The sequence below is a fragment of the Sceloporus occidentalis genome, unplaced genomic scaffold (genome assembly GCF_023333645.1).
Source record: "Sceloporus occidentalis isolate IW3139 unplaced genomic scaffold, rSceOcc1.0.p SCAF_2, whole genome shotgun sequence".
Lineage (NCBI taxonomy): Eukaryota > Metazoa > Chordata > Lepidosauria > Squamata > Phrynosomatidae > Sceloporus > Sceloporus occidentalis.
This window is the reverse complement of record NW_028316982.1, coordinates 3,573,559-3,597,528: the sequence shown is the minus strand read 5'-3', so window position 1 is coordinate 3,597,528 and position 23,970 is coordinate 3,573,559. Positions and strand designations below refer to the sequence as shown.

The 23,970-nt window shown below is 47.4% G+C and overlaps 1 protein-coding gene across 1 annotated transcript; it reads right to left on the bottom strand.

Moving 5' to 3' along the window:
* Positions 1–1,708: 1,708 nt before the first annotated feature.
* Positions 1,709–10,729, bottom strand: LOC149317880 (uncharacterized). Its single transcript, XM_089513252.1, has 3 exons — positions 10,688–10,729; positions 10,100–10,545; positions 1,709–2,558 (listed from the first exon to the last, which is right to left on the bottom strand). The coding sequence occupies exons 1-2, from the start codon at positions 10,727–10,729 to the stop codon at positions 10,135–10,137; spliced, it is 453 nt and encodes a 150-aa protein (XP_089369378.1). The 3' UTR covers positions 1,709–2,558; positions 10,100–10,134.
* Positions 10,730–23,970: the final 13,241 nt, after the last annotated feature.

The following is a 23,970-nucleotide window of genomic DNA, read 5'->3' as shown; positions in this document are numbered from 1 at the left end:
CCAACTTCTGCCAGAAGCATACCATAGAATTGCACTAGAGGATGTAGAAAATGCTAGAGATCATTTTTTTTTTTTTGGACTTATGTAAGTGAAACTGCGGGTACCAGTCCCAAAGATACGGGCATCATACTGTATTCGCTTTTAGAAAAAATGCCACTCCAGGCAAAGTGCATAGAAGGCAAAGCTTGTGTCTCCACACTCTGGGTGTCCTCCTTATACTGTTGCACGTCTCTTGCTTTTCTTTTCTCTTTTTGGTTGGTGCAGAGGTTGGGATTATCTTCCAGCCTCTGCAACAACCAAAGACCCGTCCAACTCACTGCCTAACTGCTACATCCCCCCCCCCCCACAGCCATTGAGTAGTTGGTGGGGAGTGGAGAGGGATGGAAGAAGCATCCATCTGTGCTCCTGTAGCCAGATGAAGAATGAGTTTGTCATCTGCTGTTAACTCTGGTGGACCCCAGCAAGTAGAGCCATAGAGTTGGAAGAGACCCCAAGGGCCATCCAACCCAACTCCCTGCCATGCAGGAATACAGTATCAAAGCATCCTCTGTGACAGATGGCCATCCATCTGGCTCAATGCAATGGAATTCTTTCAGGGTGTTGTAGTTTAGTCGGGAACCAGAGCTTTCTGGTAGAGAAGGCTAAACTTCTTGCAAAACTATAGTTCCCAGAATTCCATAGCATTGATCCATGGCAGTTAAAGGACTCACCAATCCAACCCCCTGCCTTGCAGGTAGACACAATCAAAGCACTCCTGGCAGATGGCCATCCAGCCTGTGCTTTAAAACCTCTAGAGAAGGAGACTCCATCACTCTCTGAAGCAGCATCTTCCACTGTCCAACAACTCTTACCATCAGGAAGTTCATCCTAATGTTGAGGTAGAATCTCTTGTCCTGTAGTTCCTATTCTCTGGAGCAGCTGAAAACAAGCTTGCTCCCTCCTCAATATGACCTCCCTGTGTCAACCTGGATTATTTCTGCAGTGCAGAAACAGCCCAGATGATGTTGCAAACACAGATATGGTGTATTATGCTATGCTGTACCAAACAGGATCTTCGTCTTTGTTAGGTAAATTGGAGACAGGCAAGGTTCTCACAGAGATTCTTTGATGTGTAGGATCTCAGTCCTTACTTAGGTGTAACAACTCCTTTCTGTACTTGTGTGCCTTTGGGTTGACTCTGACTCGTGGAAACACTAAAGTGAACTTATGGGTTTTCTTGGCAAGATTTCTTCACAGAGTTGCCTTTGCCTTCCTCTGAGGCTGAGAGAGTATGACTTGCCCAAGGCCAGCTAGTGGGTTTCCATGGCTGAGCAAGGATTTGAACCCAGCTCTTCTGGAACCCAAAACTCAAATGGCCACACTACACTGGCTGTCAAGAAACCTTATCCCCCAACATTTCAACAATGACCCCCATTCCCCAATATATTTAACAATACTTAGAAAGACTTTGGAAAGCAAAACAACCCCTAGGTTTGATGGAATGCCTCCCACAAAAGAAAGACATGTTACAAATTGGACATGGAATTATGGTTTTCTTTTTCATTATTATTTTTTGTTGTTGCTCAGTTTGGGGTTTCCCCCCCCAACATTTTTCCAAGTATTGAGATGAAAAGGGGTGGTGGTGGAGGAGGAAAGAAAGTTACAATGGTAGACTCCTTTTCATTTAGTTACATAAATAAACTTTTTTTTATAAATATCTCCTTATAAACAATATATAAATAGCTTTACAACATAAATATATTTATGCATGACATGAATGTACAAACAGCAACGTTACGCTAATAACAGCTGGCTTCCACAGTCTCTAGGCATGGGATGGCCCCTTGTCATGGGGGAAGATGTGGGGTGAGCCGTTGGTGTGTGTGTGTGTGTGTGTGTGTGTGTGTTTTTCATATATATCATAGAATCATAGAGTTGGAAGAGACCCCCAAAGGCCCTCCAATCCAACCCCATTCTGCCATGCAGGAACTCACAATCAAAACACTCCTGACACATGGCCATCCAGCCTCTGCTTAAAAACCTCCAAAGGAGACTCCACCACAATCTCCAAGGAAGGAGTGTGTTCCACCATCAAACAGCTCTTACTGTCATGAAGTTCCTCCTCATGTTGAGCTGGAATCTCTTTTCCTATAGTCTGCCTCCATTGCTCCTTTGTGTCCTATTCTCTGCAGCAGCAGAAAACAAGCTTGCTCCCTCCTCAATATGACTTCCCTATGGTTATCATGTCATTTTGTGTCCCTTCTCTTTTGGTCATTGTGTGAGGCCGGTAGGGAATTTCAACTTCTGCGACAACTATATATGTAGGTGTGTAAATATATATATGTATGTATATATTGGGTATGAGAGGGAGAGCTTTCAAATTTCAGAAAGGAAAAAACAAACACGAAACAAGCCCAGTCTCACTCCCACCCACCCTTGAAATCTGCTGGTTTGGCAAGATGTCCTTGTCCCAACAGGAGAAGCCCAGCCGGGTTGCGAATGGCAGTCCATTCAAAGTGACCATCAGGGATGTCCATGGAATGGGTGACGGGATGCAGAAGGACTGTCCGCTCAAAGACCTGGAAAAGAGGAGAAGAAAGTTGCTTGATGAACATCTCAGACAGGAAGGTAGATAATAAACTCACACATCTCTTTCGTACACAATGACAGTAATAACAAAGCAAATTCAATTTGTTGTTTGGTGTTATCTGCCATCAAGTCACCTTCGACTGAAGATGACCTTGTGAATGAGAGACCACCAAGAGCCCTGCTCTAGTCTTGCAAATTCAGGGAAAATGTGGCTTCCTTGGTCCAATCTAATAATAATAATAAATTGTTTATTTATTAACCGCTTTTCCCAGGATCAAAGCGGTGTACAACATACCAGTAAAACAGTAACACAAATAACATATTAAAAATACACATTAATACAGATTAAATCTAAAAACCTTAGCTAAAAAACATACAGTCTACACTGCCGAAATACAGTCGGCCCTCCACATTTGCAGCTTTGACTTTTGTGGCTTTCATTATTATGTTCCCTCTAGGAATTGCTAAGTCCTCCAAGGATATTCTGCTGGAAATTGACCACAGAGTTGCGCTGGAGGACCTAGACATTCCAAGAGAACACACTTCGCTGGGCATCTGTAGGTCCTCAGCATGATTCTATGGTCAGATTCTGGCAGATGTTGGCCACAAGAGTTTTGCTGCAGGACCTAGAGATTCCTAGAGAAGTGTTTTCTAAGGTTATAAAAAGTAGTATTTTTTGTTTTAATTTGCGTTTTTCTCACTTTCACTGGGGTCCAAACTAAGACATTTTGGCTTCGAGGGAGAGTTCAGTCCCGAGATGACCCATTTGTTTTTCTTTTCGGTGATCCTTGGCATCTGTAGAACTCTCCTTCAGCCCCACATTTCAAATGGGTTGATTTTCTCCCTATCAACACTCTTGCTTTGGGTATGTTCCTGAATTTTATTTAGCTATGCAGCTGCCATCTACTTTGCAAAGTTTAGCCCAACTAATGCCATTATCATCTATCAGAGAAATCAGATGACAAAGCCTGTCAGTGACTTATTATTATTATCTTATATCCCACATTTCTCCCAACATGAGGACTCAGGCCCTGTACAGACCAGCCTGAAAGCCTGGCTTGGGGGTGAAGTTGGGGTGTCGCGTGCAGATGAGGTGCACTCTCACTCTGCCCCCAGTGCGCCATGATGCTGCACGCTGCTCCACATGGCATGCAGCATCACAATGCTCCTCTGTTTATACGAGACAGCACCAAAGGAGCGCCATATAGCTGCACCGCCGTGGCTAAGGCACCCTTTCGAGGGCAGAAAAAGGAGCTGCTTTTTGGGCTGCTTTTTGCACCCTTGAAGGGACAGATTGGGGCCGCAGCGTGAGGTTGCCATGGCCCCGATCTCACAGGGAGAGGGGCAGCGTCCAGCCACCCCCTCGGAGCGGTCTGTCAAGCCCCTCTGTCATCCTACTGTAAGTACTTTGCTGGCTATTGCATAAGGAGGTATCCACTACTGCCTTGAACAAAGTCTTTGTCCAGATATACAAAGGCAGCTGGACCGCCTGGGTTCAGCTCTGGCTCTCTGACCACTCCCTGAGCAGAGAATGCTCATTCTATGAAGATGCCAGCCACAGATGCTGGCGAAATACCAGGAATAAACTCTTCTAGAACATGGCCACATAACCCAAAAAACCCACAAAAAACTATGGATGCCGGCCACGAAAGCCTTCAACTTCACATCCTGCAGTATGTAAATGCTCTACAGGTGGAAATACACTACATCTCCCTTCTCTCTGCCCTTATGTACATCCACCTTTTAGCTGCAGAAGTCCCCTTTCCATAGTTTAGCAAGTGGTAAGTATAATGGTTTGAGCATTGGACTAGGATATTGGGGGGCCAGGGTTTGAATCCCAACTTGGCTTTGAAACCATTGGGAGAAGTTATGCTCTTTCAGCCTCAAATGATTTGCAATGGTAAACTTGCCAAGAAAACCCCATGATAGGCTTATCTGAGGGTCACCGTAAATCAGAAACGGAATGGAGGAACATAACAACAACAGGGAGCAGGAGCCATTGGAGGGAACACCTGAATATGTCCCTATAGCTGGAGTTAAAACAACAATATGATTTGCCAATTATTATTATTTTTATTATTTTATTTCCTTATATTCCACCTTTCTCCCAATATAGGGACTCAAGGCGGCACTTCCGCAGCTAAAAGGTGGAAATACGTAAAGGTGGGGAGAAGGGAGATTGAGTGTATCTCCACCTGTATTATTTTATTTTGTTTTATAAATTTTTAATAATGCAATGTTTTGATCATGTGAATTGTTCAATTGTGTTTTTTTTAAAACTTTGCATTTTTAATGTCTCAGACTGTTTTAACTTAGACTTTTAAAAATTTTGTTAGCTGCCTCGAGTCCCTGTACCAGGAGGAAGGCGGGATATAAATAAATATCATAACAACAACAATAGAAAACCTGTAATAGGGTCACCATAAGTCAGAAATGACTCAAAAGCACCCAACAACAAGTGAAAGTGTTGTGCTGCCTCTGTAACAGCAAGAGATGCTTGACAGTGGAATAGACTCCCTCACTTTGGTGGGTTCTCCTTTGCTAGAGATATGAATTAAGGTAAGACTGGGTGACGTATCTGTCTCCTGCCATACAGATCCATTTGGTCTCCTTCTTTGGAGGTATTTAAACAGAGGTTGGATGGAGGTCTTTCAGGAGTGCTAGGATGGTGTCTCATTACATAGCAGAATGGGGTTGGATGGCCCTTGGGGTCTCTTTCAGCTCTTATGATTCTAGGACTAGATGGTCTTCAAAGGTTCCATATAGTTGTGATTCTATGCTACTAAGGACTGATCTGGTTTCTCAGCTTCCAGTAAATACTATGGACCCCTTCACGTGGCTTAGTAGTACAAATAGCCTTCAGAAACTAGGATGTTTCAGGAATAAAATACTAAGCTAATAATAATGCTAATAATAAGCTTACTTGTTTCCTTCAGGAATGAAATTATCAAAGGCTTATGTCCCTATTGAACAGACACTTCACTCTAGGATTTGGTGGGATGTTGCCATGTCCTTTGTATGCAAGTGGTGGGATTCATAGAATCGTAGAGATGGAAGAGAACCCAATAAAGACCATCCATTCCACCTCCTGCCAAATCAAAGCATCCCCATTGACAGATGGCCATCCAGCCTCTGCTTAAAGACCTCCAAGGAAGGAGACTCCACCATAATCTCTGAGGGGGAGTGTGTTCCACTGTTGAACAGCCCTTACTCTCAGGAAGTTCCTCCTAATGTTGAGGTGGAGTCTTTTCCTGGAGCTTGCATCCAGGTCATAGTCTCCGGGTCATAGTCTCTGGAGCAGCAGAAAACAAGTTTGCTCTTTTCTCAATGCGACACATCTTCAAATGAGAACCTGGAGCATGTCCAAAGGAGGGCGACTAAAATGGTGAAGGGCCTGGAAACCATGCCTTATGAGAAACGACTTAGGGATCTGGGGATGTTTAGTCTGGAGAAGAGAAGGTTAAGAGGTGATATTATAGCCCTGTTTAAATACTTGAAGGGATGTCATATTGAGGATAGAGCAAGCTTGTTTTCTGCTGCTCCACAGAACAGGACCCGGAGCAATGGATGCAAGCTCCAGGAAAAGAGATTCCACCTCAACATTAGGAGGAACTTCCTGAGAGTAAGGGCTATTCAACAGTGGAACACTCTTCCTCTGAGTGTAGTGAAGTCTCCTTCCTTGGAGGTCTTTAAACAGAGGCTGGATGGCCATCTGTCAATGGGGATGTTTTGATTTAGATTTCCTGCATGGTAGAATGGGGTTGGACTGGATGGCCCTTGAGGCCTCTTCCAATTCCACAATTTTATGATTCTATGAAATATTTAAACAGGGCTATCATATCACCCCTTAACCATCTCTTTTCTAGGCTACATCTACCCAGTTCCCTAATTCTCCAAAGGGAGCAATCTTGAACCCTGGGTCTCCAGGTCTCATAATCCCTGGGCATCATCACCTAAAATCAGGGATTGTAAGAACTGTTGGCCACGATATGACCAGACCACATCTGTGGAAAGTTAGGTTTTTGTTGTTGTTGTTTTGGATTAGAGCTCCCAAAAAACCCCAGTCATCATGCTCAGGATTCTGGGAGTTGCAGTACTCCAAAGCAGTAGTGGGTGATGGCTTCCACATCACTGAGAGAGGAGTATCTGCTCCAGAATTTAGTCCAGACTTTAAAAGAGTTCTCCAATGGTACATTGACACCATAGAAATAATGCAGTTTCAAATGCTGTTGCTCTGTCCTAAAGAATCCTGGGATTTGTAGTTTTATGAGCCTTTAGCCTTCTCTCTCAAGGCATGCTGCAGCCTCACAAAAACTACAAACCCCAGAATTCTATAGGAATGGGCCACAGCAATTAAAGCGGTGCCAAACTACATTATTTCTGAGGTGTAGATGCATCTCAAGATGCTGAGCCTATTTGGGCAAATGGAGTTCAGCACTTTGGATAACTCCTCCAAAGTTAAGACTGGGATAATAATATTTTTGGAGCTCTGGTTAAAATACCAGGGACCCAAGCAGGTGAACTAATTACATACATTTACTAGTCAAATCTCCATCCATATGACCTACAGAAACACAGAGTTGGAAGAGACCCCAAAAGACCATCTACTCCAATCCCTTTTGGCCATGCAGGAATACACAGTCATAGCACCCCTGGCAGATGGCCATTCAGCCTCTGCTTAAAAACCTCCAAAGAAGGGGACTCCACCAGACTCCAACCAAAATGGCAAAGGGTCTGGAAACCATCAAAGCCCTATGAGGAGCAACTTAGGGAGTTGGGTATGTTTAGCCTGGAGAACAGAAGGTTAAGAGGTGATATGATAGCCCTGTTTAAATATTTGAAGGGAGGTCATACTGAAGGTGGAAGAAGCTTGTTTTCTGCTGCTCCAGGGAATGGATGCAAGCTCCAGGAAAATAGATTCCACTTAAACATTGGGAGGACCTTCCTGACAGTAAGAGCTGCTCAACAGTGGAAGATACTCCCTTGAAGAGTGATGGAGTCTCCTCCTTTGGAGGTTTTAAGTGGAGGCTGGATGGCCATCTGTCTGGAGTGCTTGTTTTGTGAGTTCCTGCATGGCAGAATGGGGTTGGATTGGATGACCCTTGGAGTCTCTCCCAACTCTAGGATTCTATGAATTGCTTGCTGGCATGGGAAGAACTCAACCTGTTTCCAGCTGCTCATGGGATCTCAGCTCTCAGTCTCTTCCCCAAGTCAGGGGACTTTCCACCATCCCTATTTTCACTAGAATTTTAACTAGACTTCTTGTGCGCTTTGACTGCATCCGGCATGTTGTTGCTTTCTGTTTAACTTTGCACACTGTCTGTTTTCCGACCATCGAAAGCACAGAATAAGAAAGCAAGGTTGTGTTCCGTTATCAGAACAATGACGTGAAATCGAATCATGGAAGGTATTATCAGTAGCAAGCAATTTTATAACATGGGTCCAAAACACACTGCAGAAATAATCCAGATTGAGACTGCTTCAACTGTCCAGGCTAGGTGCTAGGGAACCCTGGGAATTGTAGTTTATTGTGGTACCAGAGCTCCCTGCTAGAGGATTAATTCTGCCTCTGCTGTGCTGCCCTAAATGTTGCTTTTGTCAATGTTGGCATGGCCTTCCATGCTGCTGGGGATGGGCCCTTAAACTGCTGGCGCAAAGGAGATTGTGTGCCAAGGAAGAACACACCTACTTGCTACAGCCTTTGGGGCCTAACGGATTCAAAACTATACAGGCACCTGGCTGTAAATTGTTTGAACCTGTTTTTAATTCTTCCACTTGTAATTTAACTTTTAACTTCACCTTTTTAAACTAGTCAACTTGTTTAGTACAGTGGGCCTTTGGGGTCTGCTGGGGTTTGGTTCCAGGCCCCCTTGTGGATAGCATAATCTATGGATGCTCAACTCCCATTATATACAATGGGGTATCATCATCATCATCATCATCATCATCATCATCATCATCATCATCATCATCATCCTGGGAACTGTAGTTTTGTGAGACATCTAGCCTTCTCTGTCAGAGAGCTCTGGTGCTATAATAAACTACAATTCCCAAGAATGGGCGGATAAAACAGTCTCAAACTGCATTATTTCTGCAGTGTGTTCTAGACCAAGACATCTTTTCTGATGGACTGGTCTTTCTTTGCCCAGGGTCCACTGGGAGCAGTGGTGACTGTTGACCCAATGCCAGTAGGGCAAAGAATCCATTCCGGGTTTTAGTATGAACTTAATGGAGTCATCTAAGATGCCAAACTCTATCTCAAAAATAGGTTCAGGACCTTGGACAGGTCCTTGGCTTCTGAAATAAAACCTGGCATGGATGCAGGTGCCCAGCCTGACACCAACAGTAGTACTAGGCTTAGATGAAATATCTGGCAGTAGAAGGCTACTTTCTCTCTGTATTTTGGAGTCATACCCTCACACTCCATCCAACAGGTCTCTGGACCATGCAACACACACATCTCATAGGTTTGCTTTCACTTTAGACAGTGTGGTGTAGTGGTTTGAGTGCTGGACTAAATGCACAAAACCGCATGGTGCAAGTTTTCAGAGCTCCACCAGCTTCTTCATCAGGCAAAGGTGTCAAGAACCATACAGGGGGATTCTGGGATTTCTCTGTATTTGTAGTTTTTCACCTGAGGGATTCTGGGGGAGGTACTGTTCTTTGTAGTTTGGCACCTCGGGGACTTTGGTATTTGCAGTTTGTCAGGGGATTCTGGTCTTTGTAGTTTGCCATGGAGGGAATCCTGGTATTTTTAGTTGCTTGGGGGATTCTGGTATTTGTAGTTTGCTGCTGGGGGATTCCAGTGTTTTTAATTTTTGGAGGAGACGGCTGTTTTTAGTTTTTTTGGGGATTCTGCAATTTGTAGTTTCGCACCTGGGCTGGAAGTCTGGTATTTCTATTTTGCCCCCTGGGTGGGGGGATTGTGGTATTTGTAGTTTGCGGGGGGGGGGAGGTCTGGTGTTTTTAATTTGTTTATGGGGGATTGTGGTATTTGTAGTTTGCTGGGGGGATTCTGGTGCCTTTAATTTCTTTTTTAGCTTGTGGGGAGGGGCTGTGGTACTTGCCTCCTGGGAGGGGGATTCTGGTATTTGTAGTTTGCTGGGGGGGATTTTCTGCTTCTCATTCCCACCACCTTTTAAACTGGATCACAAATCACTTTGAAGCGGTTCAAATGACCCTGGTTCCCACTTGAATCGATTCTGAGGGGGGAGGCCACGCACCAGACCCTTTTAACCCACGTCTTTTTTGACGCTGATGCTTTCCACGCCTTTTTGGACCAATCGATTCTGCACAAGTGTGAACCAGGTGCAGATCAGAATCGATTTCAATCTGCCCTTCTGCTGGCTGTAGCAGGTTCATTTTGGACCAATACGTTCGTGAACGTGAACCACAAGCGGGTTATTTTACAGTGGTAAAAAAGAAAGGGATCGGGGCAAATGCCATGTGTGAACCACCCTCCTGTGTCAAATCGATCCATCAGTTCGGATCGCAAACTGATGAATTTGTAAGGCGCTGCCGTTCTGCTCACCTCTGCCAGGGGTCGCCCTGGGTGGCGCCTGGGTCTCAGCATCCCAGTCCGCTCATGGAGCCGATGCGGTCCAGCTTGAGGCCGAAGCATCCTTTGCCCGCCGCTGCCGCCGCCGCTGCCACCTTCTTACCGGATCCCTTGAGGCGCCTATTGCCCTGTCCTCCTCCTCCTCCTCCTCCGTGGGGCTCCCCTCCTCCTCCTCCTCCTCCTCGGCCCCAGCCCCCACGAGAGCGCTTTGCCTCCGTCCGCAGGTCCCGCATCAGGCGCGATGATGAGGATGAGGAGGATCCCCCTTTGCCTTTATCCCGCGCCGATCCCGCTTTAGTGCCGCCACTGCCCCGCGTCGTTCCTCCTCCTCCTCCAGCCGCGGGTCCCAGCAGCTCCTCCAGCTCCCGGCCCAACGCTGCCACTGCTGCTGCTGCTGCCGCCCGGTTGGTGGAAAGGCTCTGCGGAGGAGAAAGAGACAGGCTTCAGACTGCAAGGCCCAGCATCCCCTGACACACACAGGGTTTTGGGAGCTGCAATCCAACAAAAGGGGAACTGACCCACAGCCGTGGGAGGAATGCTGCAAGGTGCAGAATGGCGCACCTGGTGGGGCTTTATTCCCACTGCAACTCCCATGATCCCCATCCCCAGCTGACTGTAAGGGGATTCTGAGGGCTGCAGTCCCAAAGGAAAGGAAATTTTCACCTGTCCTGGGAGAAGAGGAGAACTGGAGGGGCCCTGGGGAGGGAGAAAAGAGAGCGGATTTGAACTACGAAGTCCAGCATCTCCTGACACAGAGGATTCTGGGCACTGGAATTCAAAACAGGTGGAATTTTCCGACATACTTGGGTGAGGAGTATTGGGAGGGATGCTGCAAGGTGCAAAAGGGTGGTGGGTTTTTTCCCATTGCATTGCAACTCCCATCATCCCCATCCCCAGCTGACTGTGGGGAAAGGGATTCTGAGTGCTGCAGTCCCAAAACAGGGGACATTTCCTACATCATGGGAGAGAAGCAATGGAAGGGATGCTGGAAGGTGCAGGTGCTTTCTTTCTGCGCTGCAACTCCCATTAGCCCCTTCCTCATCTGACTGGAGGGGGATTCTGAGGGTTGCAGTCCCAAAGGAAGGGAAATTTTCCATATCCTGGGAGAGGAGCAATGGAAGGGATGCCCAAGGGTATAGAATAGTGGTGGTGGTGGGCTTTCCCCCCTGCATTGCAACTCCCATTATCCCCATCCCCAGCTGACGGAGGGGGACATACTAAAACAAATGACAGTTCTTGCCCATAGAAAAACCATACTTGCCTGTAGAGAATGACTGTCTGGAGGAGCCTTGCCCATAGGGAAGCATGGGGAATCCTTGCCCATAGATGCCATGATTCTCATTGCCAAGGGCAAGTCATCTGCATGATTCCCTATGGCCAAGATGCCCCATGATTCCCTATGGGCAAGTACTGCCATTTCTTTTAGTAGGTCCCCACTGGAGGGGGATTCTGAAGGTTGCAATCCCAAAGGAAGGGGAGTGTTCACGCGTCCTGGGAGAAGAAGAGGACTGGAGGGGCTCTGGAGCGGGGGAAAGGTGGGGAGCGGGCTTCGGACTGCAAGGCCCAGCATCCCCTGACACAGAGGGTTCTGAGTGCTGAGGTCCTAAAGAAAAGGAACTGTCCCACAGCTCTGGGGGAAGAGTATTGGGAGGGGGTGCATAGTGGTGTGTGTGTGTGGGGCTTTTTGCACTCCAACGCCCAGCATCCCCTTCCCCATCTCACCAGACGGGGATTCTGAGCTCTGCAGTCCCAAAGAAGGGGCACCTTCCCACCCCTTGGAAGAGGACCGTCGAAAGGGAAGCCAATGGAACAGACCAGAGGAGAGGGGGTCTCTTTTGGCACTACAACTCCCACCATCCCCTTCCCCAGCAGTCGGAGGAGTCTAGGAGTCAATGTGCAACAAAGAGGACCTTTCCCAAAAAGGGCAATGAAATCAGGTGAGCTGGAGGAGGGGAGCTGCAATCCCAAAGAAGTTCCTGTTCTTTGGGAGGGGGGAAGGACTGCAGCTCCCAGCATCCCCTCTGAGAATTAATCTCCTGCTCCAAAAAAAAGCAAAGAAAAACAAGAACCTTTGCAAAAGGAGAATTGAAAAAAGGAGAGATGGAATGAGATGGGAAGCAAACCCCCCTCCTCTTTTGGTACTTCAGCTCCCAGAATCCCCTCTCCAGCAGCGGATTCTGGGAGTTGCAGTCTGACAAAATAAATACGAGGCATTGAAAAGAAGCGAGCCGGAGTTGGCGAAGGGGGACACAGGTTTGGGGTGCAGCACCCAGTATCCCCTCCAGCAGGTGACGGTGGGGATGATGGGAGTTGCAGTCCGAAAAAGGAGCTCCTGAAAAACTCTCCTGGAGTGGCAATACATTTCCCGCCCCTCCAGGTGTGTGTGTGTGTGAGTCACCTGGGGACAATGGGACATCTAGTCCGCTCTCTGGGGATTCTGGAGTTGTAGTTCCCTTGTTTCCCGGGGATGTCTAGCTTTGCCACCGAGTGGGCCCCGGGAGTTGTTTCTGAGGCGCCCCAGATAACGCGCTTTGATGGGGGGCAGCGGAGGCTCAAGACCTTGTCGGACTGCAAATCCCAGGAGGAGGAGGAGGAGGAGGAGGGCATGGGGTGGGAGGGAGCTCCGGCACTTTGAAGCGGCGTCAGAGCGGATTCCTCGGAGAGTGCAGACGCCGAGGTCGGAGGCTGGGAGCAGCCCCGTTCCCACGTTTGTTCGCCTGGACCCGGGTCAGGGGGAGGGGGTGAATCCGCATTCACCCCCTCCCCAGGTTCTCAGGGCCCCGTCGAACTACAAATCCCAGGAGCCGCGGGCTGCCATCGCCCCTTCCCTCCCCGCTCCCCATCGCGCCCCACCAGCCCCCAGACGCCCCTGGCGCCCTCTCCCTCTCCTGCCCCTTCAAAAGCCCCGGTCGAACTACACATCCCAGGGTTTGCCGGCTCCCCGTCGGCATTAGGCTCCCTCCTGAGGCTCTTCTCCCTCTGCCTTCCCTTCGCAAAGGACCTCCGGTGGAACTACAGATCCCGGGCTCCCTGGCTGACCTTCTCGGGGGGCTCCGGGGCTGCGGCGGGGGCCGGCTGCCCTTCCAAGGCCAGCAGGGCCAGCAGCACCAATGGCCACAGCAGCGCCATGCTCCTCCTCCTCCTCCTCCTCCTTCTGCTCCCGGGAGCTGCTCTGCCTCCGCAGCCACCGCCGCCGCCTTCTTATAGCCAACCTGCCTTCGGGGGGGGGGGGGCGCTGGGGCTGTGACGTCACCCGCCCTCCCCCCTCGCGGGAGGAGGAGGGGGAGGGGGAGGGGGAGAGGAGAGACCCGGATCCCGGACCCTCGGGAGCTCCAGCCCTTGGAGGAAGGGACCCCGGCCGGAGACGCCTGGCCTCCTTTCCGCATGGACTTTGGGGACTGGAGCAGGGCTTTGGCGGCGGCGGCGGCAGCAGCAGGAGGCGTCCTTCCTGGTCCGGGCGGGTGGCTGGTGGCGGGGGGTCCAGGAGGCACCTGTCAAGGAGGCCAGAGAAGCAGCGCAGGGCCAGCCAGGCCCGAGGGACGCTTCTCTGCGCCGACTTTGGAGCCAGCCTCCTTCGGACGGACGGACGGACGGACGGGGCCCCAGGAGCAGACACCGGGGGGCCTTTGAAGCTGGAGCGGGGCTTTCCTTCGCCCCAGACCCAGGGAGAAGGGGCCTTTCCCGCGGGGCCAGCAGGGCTCCCTTTGGGGCCAGGGGCCAAAGGCAGTCTGAGAGCCGGCGGGGACTCTGGAGGCCAGGGCCAGTCACACTCTCTCAGCCTCAAGGCAAGGAAGGCAGGGGCAAGCCGCCTCCTGGGAAGAAAGGCCCGGGAGAGGCTTTGGCGGAAGGGTCGCCAGGAGGAGTCGGAAAGGGCTTCCAGGAACCCCAAAGCCCCTAAATCTCCCTCTTGCAGCCCTTTGGGAGAACAGCGGAGGCAGCAAAGGGAGAGAGGCCTTGAGGCTGAGAGAGTGGGACTCGCTCGGCGGGATCCGAACCCAGATGGCCGGAACCAGCCTTCAGAGGAGCTCTTTCCCATGGGGAGCCCGAGGCTTTCGTGGCCGATGGCCCCCGTCCTCTCCTCCTGACCTTCCTCCAGCAGCATCTGTGGCTTTGGCAGCTTCCGAGAGGAAGACACTCTTCTGGAAGAGGGAGACACAGCCCCCCAAACCCCCACAAGAAACCATTCCCCATTCCTTTGGGCCCCTGGCCCCTAATTCGCAGCTCTGGCCCCTTCCCTGCCAGCGAAGCCTCAGATGTAGTGGAAACCCACTGGGCGACCTTGGCTGAGTCACACTCTCTCAGCCCCAGAAAACCCCTTCGTTGTGGTTGTGTGCCACAGTTTGCTCAGAGGCACTTTGCCATTGCCTTCCCCTGAGGCTGAGAGAGTGTGACTGACCCAGGGAGCTTCCATGGCCCAGTGGGGATTCGAACCCTGGTCTCCAGAGCTGCACAGTCCCAATGCCAGGAGCCTTTTGGGGAGCCTCTCAGTCATTCTCGACTGACCAAAGTTTGGGAACCAGAGCGCCTGAGGCAAAGAGCCCATCCTGGCAAGTGCCTTCCGCTGGTGTTTGCCCTTGCTTGCCATCCTCTGAGGCTGAGAGAGTGTGCCTTGCCCAAGGTCACCCAGGGTTTTCCTTTTACCTCTTCTCTCCTCCTTTCTTACATCCCCAGATTGCCACACTGCTTGTGTCCACATTCGCTTTGACACCACTTTGACACCAGTGTGGGTGCAGCCAAAAGAAGAGGAAGGAAAGAAACCACCCTCCCTAAATCTTACAGGTTGGGCTGCCTGGGGGCCTCTCTTGAACCCAGAACCCCCAGGTTTTCTCTCTCTCTCCCTCGACTCCCTGCAAGCCCAGGCTCCTTTTTGGGGCCAAAAGTGACATAACCAGGGCTTTCGGGGAGAAGGAACCCAAAACCAAGACTTCAGGATCCTCTCTGGCTAAGAAGGGAGAGAGATGCAGTCCCTTTGGGGTGGCCCTCTTGGCCATAGAGCAAAGGCAATGGCAGTACTTGCCCACAGAGAAGCATTGGAGAATACTTGCCAACAGGGAAAGACTGGAGATGTTGCCTATGTTTCCCTATAAACAAGAATCCCCCAATCTTTCCCTATGCTGGGCAAGTATTCCGCAAGGTTTCCCTATAGGCAAGTACTGTATTCCCCAATGTATCCCTATGGGCAAGTATTCCCCAATGATTCTCTATGGGAGGCAAGTATTCCCCAAAGTATCCCTATAGGCACATATTCCCCAGTGATTCTCTGTGGGCAAGTATGGTTTCCCTATGGGCAAGTACTGTACTGTCATTTGTTTTAGTACATACTATATAGCAAAGTACAATAACATCCCAGATCCACGAAACAGTGAATGACAGCGAAGTGTGCGTCATGCATTTTGTACGTTTGGGTTGGTCCCATCATGATCTCACTGTTTTGTGGATTTGGGATGGACTTGTACCTGTGTGTGTGTGTGTGTGTGTGTGTCAGGTGTGGCATATTTGAACATCTTTCTTTCCCTCCTGCATTCCCTAGATATCCCAGGCAGGGTTTCCAATATGGGCTATATGTTTTAGATTTTTTAAACTACTGTAATTATTTTTTAACTTTTGTACATTTTTAATCTTAAACTTATACTGTTTTAACTAGATTATATTATTTGTGTGTGTGTGTGTGTGTTTTAAAAAAATGTTTTTAAAGGATTTTTCTCTTGTGAGTCACCTTTGGTCTCTTTTTGGGAGAAAGGCAGAACAAAACGATATAAATAAATAAACACATAAACTTTCATTTCCAAGCCCCTTCATAGAATCATAGAGTTGGAAGAGACCGCATGGTCCATCCAGTCCAACCCTCTTCTGCCATGCAGGAAATCCAATCAAAGCGTCCCCAACAGATGGCAATCTAGCCTCCGCTTAAAGACCTCCAAGGAAGGAGACTCCACTGCACTCCGAGGAAGGAGTGTTCTCCACTGTCGAACAGCCCTTACTGTCAGGAAGATCTTCCTAATGTTGAGGTAGAATCTCTTTTCCTGCAGCTTGCATCCATTGTTCCGGGTCCTGTTCTCTGGAGCAGCAGAAAACAAGCTTGCTCCCTCCTCAATATGACATCCTTTCAAATATTTAAACAGGGCTCTCATATCATCTCTTAACTTTCTCTTCTCCAGGCTAAACATCCCCAGCTCCATGAGTCGTTCCTCAGAGGGCAAGGTTTCCAGACCTTTCACCATTTTAGTCGCCCTCCTTTGGACACATGGCTCCAGTTTCTCAATGTCCTTTTTGAATTGTGGTGCCCAGAACTGGACACAATATTCCAGGTGGGGCCTGACCAAAGCAGAATACAGTGGCACTATTACTTCTCTTGATCTAGACACTATACTTCTATTGATGCAGCCTAAAATTGCATTGGCCTTTTTAGCTACTGCATCGCACTGTTGACTCATGTTCAAATGGTTATTAGTGGCCAAGGCATTGCAGCATAAATAATGATAATAGTAATAATAATAATAATAGTTGTTGTTTCTGCCATTCTACCAACATTGGGGATCATGGCGGCTTACAATTTAACTGAAAGCATTGAAAAGCATTGAAAAAGTGAAGATTAAAATAGAGTTAAACTACACACACACACACACACACATATACACATAAAAATGAAGATTAAAATAGGGTTGAATCTATCTATCTATCTATCTATCTATCTATCTATATTCTATTTTAATCTTCACTTTTTCTATGCTTTCAACTGAGTGCTTCTTTTTAAATTGTAAGCTGCCTTGAGCCCCAGTGTTGGGAGAAAGGCAGAAACAACAATAACAATAACAATTATATATATAGTTCCCTTTTTTCATATACACACAGAGAGACATATGCATTTGCTGGTGTTAGGGACACAGGATCTTGGTGAAAGTGGAAAAACACAAAAAGAAAACACTAATTTTTTTTATCCTGGGCGAACGCTGCTCTAGGAAACGCTAGCTCCTCCGGCACAACTTTAGGGCCAACATCCATTGGAAATGTACTGATGTCAACCACCTGCCCATACAAACTACCGTATAAACTGGACTATAAGTCGACCTCATGTATAAATCGAAGGCAGGTTTTGGGGCCAAAATGATAGATTTTGATCTGACTCAGGGATAAGTCGAGGGTAAAACTTAAGGGGGTGTAACAAAAGATCTAAAGGATGAAGCAAAAGAAAGCGTGCCAAATAAGTTACAAAATCCCAGCAAGCGTAACTGTGCTCACGCTAAAAGCTGGATGAATAAAAGAGTAGAGGATGGTTGGTGCTTTCAGGACAGATCATGCTCTTGCCTTTCTCCAAGGGATGGCTCCTTTTTAAACAAGAGTGAAAGACAGGACTCACATTCACCTTTGGATGATAAAGTGAGCCAGGATTTTTGAGGTCAATTTTTTGACTAAAATTTCTAGACTTATACATGAGCATGTACACTAATCTTGATGAAAAGACCAGCATCCTAATAATCCCAGAAGTGCAATACACAGCCAGAGACTGGAGAAAAGCAACAGGGGTAGATTGCGGCTGGATGATGGAACTCTGGGAATTGTGGTCTGCAAAAATAACTTTTCCAGGTGCTCCCAAATGCTATGATCTCATAAATGTGAGTGTATGAAACTGAGCCAGAGGCTATGGCTGAGATCCTGTCTTGCGCTTGTGTAGCATAAAAGTAGGCTCATGGAGTTACAGAGTGGTTGTGCACCAACACCCTTCTACCTCTACGGAATCCTGGGATATGTAGTTTGTTGGGGCACCAGTGCTCTGTAACAGAGAAGGCTAAATATCTTACAAAACTACAACACTGTGCAACTGATGGTGGAGATGCCTGCTGCTGATAGTCCCCTGGGCAATGCGGAATGCAATGGCTTGCTTCTGCAATCCTAGTGAGTAAAGAGGTCCATCACAGACTTGGAACAATTACTGAGAAAGGTCAAAGAAGAAAGTGCAAAGGCAGGCTTAATACAGAACATAGAGGGGGAAAAATAATGGCCACTCAAGACCTATGTACATTCAATCTTCTAGACAATGAGGACATTGAAATAGTAAGAGATTTCCCACACCTTGGATCAAGCATTCATCCGAATGGAGACTGCAGTCAAGAAATCAGAAGAAAGCTAGGAATGGGAAGGGCAGCCATGAAACAACCAGACAAGACCCAAAAGAATAGAGATATACACCTGAGCACCAAAGTTAGAATCGCCTAAGCCATTGTATTCCCCATCACCATGAATGGATGTGAGAGCTGGACAGTGAAGAAAGAAGATAGGAAGGAAAACTGATTCATTTGAGATGTGGGGCTGGAGAAGAGTGCCTAAGAACAGACATTTATAGCTGCAAATGAGCAGATTGGCTTTAGGCAATATCCTTCCTCCTGCCTTTGTCTCCCAATGACCACAGCTAAAACTGAACTTGTCACGTCATCACCATCCCCACAAGTGTTATTATTATTATTAACCTTTATTTATAAAGCGCTGTAAATTTACACAGCGCTGTACATACAATCTTTTTAATTAGACGGTTAGGGTTGCATTTCTTTTGCTGTTCTCACACACACAACTGGCTCATTCGTAGCTATAAAGGTCTGCTCCTAGGCACTTTGCTCCATGCATTTGATGAAGTAGACTTATGCTACCAACCCCTTTCTCTCAGTTAGCTTCAAAGGTGCCACACAATCCCTTTGTATACTGATCCAGAGTAAAATGACCATGTCTTTTTAAATTTAAATTACTATTCTTTCCAAGCAAGTTCAGTTGTTTGCAAAAACCACACTGACTTAAATGAGGACCAGCTGCACTTTTACGTATTCAGAAATCAATTTTAATTTTTTCATTGGAAAAGCAATACAGGTGTAAAGGCAGCCTCCTGCTTTTGGCTTCTCTCACCAATAGTTTCTTGATAATTCACTCTTTCTGAGCAGTTTCTTTTCTGTTAAGAGTGTAGGTCCTTGTCAGGTTCCCAAAGAGTCCGCATCTGATATGTATTAATTCCTAGCACCACTTGGTGGCTTTCATGTCAGTGGAGCAGTGAATCCACTCCTTCTTTTAGTTTGACATTTAAAGGTGCTACTCGGGAGGCTGAATCGTCTCCTCCAAAATCTACTCAGTGCTTTGAATGCTTCCTTGAAATGTCATACTAATTCCCAGAGCAGATTCTGGGAGCTATGATCTGTCACTTCTTGGTTGCAACCCAACATCTCCCTGAACAGAGCACAAATATGTGGGGATAGACTGCACCAGCACTATGCAACCCCCCCCCCCCATGCAGAATAGCAACATTATGCAGCATATGCCAGTGGCTGGGTGTCATGGTGCAATTATGCAACGCAAAATAGCAAAACACAAGATGCACTTGCAGTGTACAATGTGAAAATGCAATGTGAAATACACACCTGTAATTAGAAACTGCAAGTGCAATTGCAAACTTTTAGTAGGTAACCTCAATGCACAACAATGCTGTATGTGCAACACTGCTTCTGCTGCTTTCAGTTGTACTGTTGTGAAGAATTTGCATTAATGTGATTTATACATGCGCATGTCACTAAGAGAATGCCAGCTCTCATTTCTGAAGTTCTAAGGTGAGTGCTGTTGCTTAGGTATTCAAAATGGCACCATTTGTGCACAAGAGGGAGGTATAGCAGCAGGCCTGGGAGATCCCAAGATTTGCAGAAAAGCACATAATCCGTTAGGAATATAGTCTTAACAGGGAAGGAACTCTTGAGAAACTTTGGAAGTCACAGAGTTCAATAAGGCATGGTTTACTGAGCTGCCTTGAATCCTATTTTGGGAGAATCTATTGTTTACAGATGTGTAGCGATCTGTAGTTTAATAAGGAATTGCAACAGAGGCCGTGATTCTCATTGTCACATCTGGAGGCTGGAAAGGCCACCCTGCGTACCCTGGTTAGCAACACAAGAAAAGTCCATAGTTTGATGCAGCTGTTGGATACTAAAGTAGTGTGGAGATGGGCAATTGCGATTGTGGCAATAGTGCCTCAATGGTCAATATATCGTACAATCAGCCCTCTCTATCCATGGATTCTGCATCCAAGGATTCAACCAGCCATGGCTTGAAAATATTTCAAAAATTATTTCCAAAAAAGCAAACCTTGGTTTTGCCATTTTATATAGGAAATACCATTTTACTACCCCAATGTATATAATGGGACTTGAGCACCCATGGATTTTGGTAGGCGGGATCCTGGGATCAAGAGAATACCCAGGGGCCACTGTATTTGTAAATACGGAGCCGTTACAGATCTGTAACTCTAGGTTACCAAACCATAAATGCACTACTGATGCAGCCCACAGTTCTTTTCTTTTTTAAAAAGAAAGTATTAAGAAAATCACAACCGAGAATACAAAAAAACCTTTCACGCACATCCAATAAATGACACCATCAGGCATGGTTTTTTGTGGATTTTTCAGGCATGTTTTGTAACTGTTTTGAGCTCATTTGTAGATTCTGGTAAGCTGAGTATATTGTTAACCTTTCAGGAATATTGAAACACCAAAACAAGGCAACAGACAGCTCTTAAAATAAAATAAAAAAGAGACTCCACTTGGGTTTTTAATAGCTATTTTAAAAATCCTGACTGCGACTCAGGCAGACGTATTAAGTCACTCAGATGACTTAATCTTCTCCCTCCCTTACTATATGTCTATCGGGTAAGATTTTGGGGGGCAGGTGTTTGTCAGCATGCAATGCTCCTGAGGTCCCCTCTTCCTGAGCAGAATGGGACCACCAGAGAGCACCTATCTACCTGCCACCACCCATTGTTTTGAACTTCCCTTTCATAGCAACACAATGGGACTTGGCTGGGACCTCTGTCTCTGATGTCGCAGAGATATTCCTTCCTCTCCTTGAACCCAGGTGAAGGGATGAGACCAAGCAAAGGCTGATGGCTACACAGCTGGTAGCAGTGATGTGGCACCAGCTAATGAGCAAGCAAAGTAACAGAGCAGTGTACATGTCAGCACTTACTTCACTTCATAAACCAAAACCTTAAGTCCCAAAAAGAGCCCTGTATCACAGCCCTTATGATGCCGCAAGGAAGAAGCTGCTCTAGGCAGTTTGATAAGCTCTAGGCAGCTTCTTCCTGGCTGTGTATCATTCCCATGTGGTTTGGCTGCTCCAGGAATGATGTGTAGCAAAGAGGGGTGGCATTTCACCACCCGTATGTACAGCCCCTTTGTGTCTGTTAATACATTTAGGCTGTGCATTATGCTACTGTAATTTGAAAGTGTCATTTTTAATTTTGCTAATTGTTTTATGTCACAACTACTGTATTAGTACTACATTCAGTGGTATATGGGGATTAAGATTTTACAAGTAACATTAGTGCAAAAAAGCATTATTAAGGATTCTGTAGGGTGTGAAATGGGAGGAAGCCAATGGGGTATGTGTGTGACACCATGAGTTACTGCACCAAATGACACCAACCCTAGGGATGCCACTGCATCACTCTGGTCCTTTCTTTTGATGCCGCTGTGTGCTTTCAAGTCGTTTCTGACTTATGGTGACCCCAAGGAGACCCCATCACAGGGTTTTCCCAGGCTGAAAGCATGTGACTCACCCAAGCTCACCCAGTGGGTTTTCATGATCGAGTGGGGAATCAAATCCTGGTCTCCAAAATCGTAGTCCAATGCTCAAACCATTATATTGCCTTTATCTTTAACCATGCATTAAAGCTGAAGCGGGCATCCTTAGGTGCTTGGTTGCACCTGGTCACCTTCTGCTTTGGCACAATCTAGCTAGGGTCAGAAATTTATGAGGGAGGGTTAGACTACCACTTCTGGAATCCTAGTTTAGGGATTCTGGGAGCTATAGTTCCTCCCAAAGGAACATTTCCAGCTCCTGGCTAGGGTCTCTTAGAGCACAGAGAAATACCCCTGGGATTGATGGGAAGGTGCAGGAACTGAGACTGAAGTAGATTTATGAGCTCCAGATGTTGCCTTCAGCCGCTGCTGTACAAATTTCCCCGCAGATAAGAGAGGGCCTGGGATGTGTGTGAGGTCTTCAGACGTGCCTGGGAAAAGGACCAGCCGGGCTTCCCATCCTCAGAGGGAGCTCTGCGCTTGGGGTGGGGTGGCCAAAGAGGGCCTCCGCCTGCCTCCCTGGCAGCCCAGGCCTTGGGACGTGCCGTGTGCCACAGACCTCTGGGCTTTTTTGCAGCCAGACAGGACAACAATGGGAGGGAGCCCTGCAAGCAAAGGAAAAGAAGGAGACGTGCATTTCTGAGAAAGCTTGCGCACAAACTGATATCGGTTAGCTGAACTCTCGCCCGTTGGAAAGCACAGTCTGTGCCCTGGAGGTGGGTAGGTCTCACAGATGGAAGATGGAAGTGAGAGTGGCCTGTCGCACGTAGGATGCTCTGCTGACTAGAGGAATCCGGCACCATCTCCTCCACAAATAGATGCCCAGGCCTGTAATGTGCATCCATGCACCTGCACTAGGAAGCTCAGCCTGATGTTGAAAACGATGTGGAATCACTTCTCTCAGACACACCAGGAAAGAGTAATAGGCCATGCTTAGTGAAGCAAGGATACAACTTTATTTATTTAGAGAAAGAAATGCAACAGTGCAATGGGGCAGCTAAAAAGGCCAATGCAATTTTAGGCTGCATCAAAAGAAGTATAGTGACTACATCAGGGGTAGGCAACCTGCGGCCCATGGGCCGGATGTGGCCCGGCGAGGCCTTGGGACCGGCCCCAGCCCGGTCCTGCTGCCGATTGCCGCCGGGGCCTTTGGCCTCTCACGCGCAGGGGCAAGGGGGGGCAATTGTCTATAGACGCCTCAGAAACATGCATTTATATTAACATTTTTTTGCGTGTCCTCCACTTTTTTTAAAAAAGTGTCCACCATTTGAAAATGTTGTTCTACATTTGTCCCGGTTTATTTATTTATTTAATTTTTTAAACAATTATTTAATTATTTATTTTTTGGCTTTTGTCCCCCAGTTGTCTGAGGGACAGCAACCCGGCCCCCAGCTCAAAACGGTTGCCTACCCCTGGACTACATCAAGGGAAGTAATAGTGCCCCTTTATTCTGCTTTGGTCAGGCTCCACTGGAATACTGTGTCCAGTTCTGGGCACCACAATTCAAAAAGGATGTTGAGAAACTGGAACGTGTCCAGAGGAGGGCAACCAAAATGGTGAAGGGTCTGGAAACCATGCCTTATGAGGAAAGACTTAGGGATTCTACAAACTAACACAGCTATATCTTTGAATTCTACTGGTATGGATCTGGTTCCCTTTACTAGCATGATCATGGCAAGAGCAGGTGAGACTGGAGCACATGTGATAAACTACTGAGTCTGAACTTGAAAGGCTCTATCCAAGGTGCTGAACCTCTTTGGGGAACAGGGTTCAGCACTTTGGATTGGACTAAAACCTGGAGTGGATTCATTGCCCCAATGACAGTGAAGACATCAGTGGAGGCTCCACATCCCACACTCCACCAACTTCCAAAAGGAACCAGCAGGGCTGCACCACCAAATGTTGCATGCACTAGGGATGTGGTCTGCATACCTGTGATAGGTTTCCTGTGTATAGCCTGACTGCCCTGCTCCCAGGATACTCTAGGAGAGACTGCGGGGCATTAAGCATCTGCCCTCTGAAGCTGATGGCTCCCATGTTAATGGAGACGTGAATTCACTTTGAGTAATAGTGTAAACTTCAAAGGAGCTGTCTAAGGTGCTCTTTTAAAATTCAAAGGAAAACCAAGAGCAGATTCACTGCTTCACTTTTAAGGAAGCCACCAGTCACAACAGACTACATTGGGCCCTTGTTATCTGCTGGAGTTTGATTCCAGGACCTGCCATGTATAACAAAAACCGT

Coding starts and splice junctions, on each gene's coding strand:
- LOC149317880 (XM_089513252.1), bottom strand. CDS start 10,729: ATGGGGATCATGGGAGTTGCAGTGGGAATAAAGCCCCACCAG. Junction 10,546..10,687: donor TGGGAATAAAGCCCCACCAG/GTGCGCCATTCT, acceptor TCTCCTCCGCAG/AGCCTTTCCACCAACCGGGC.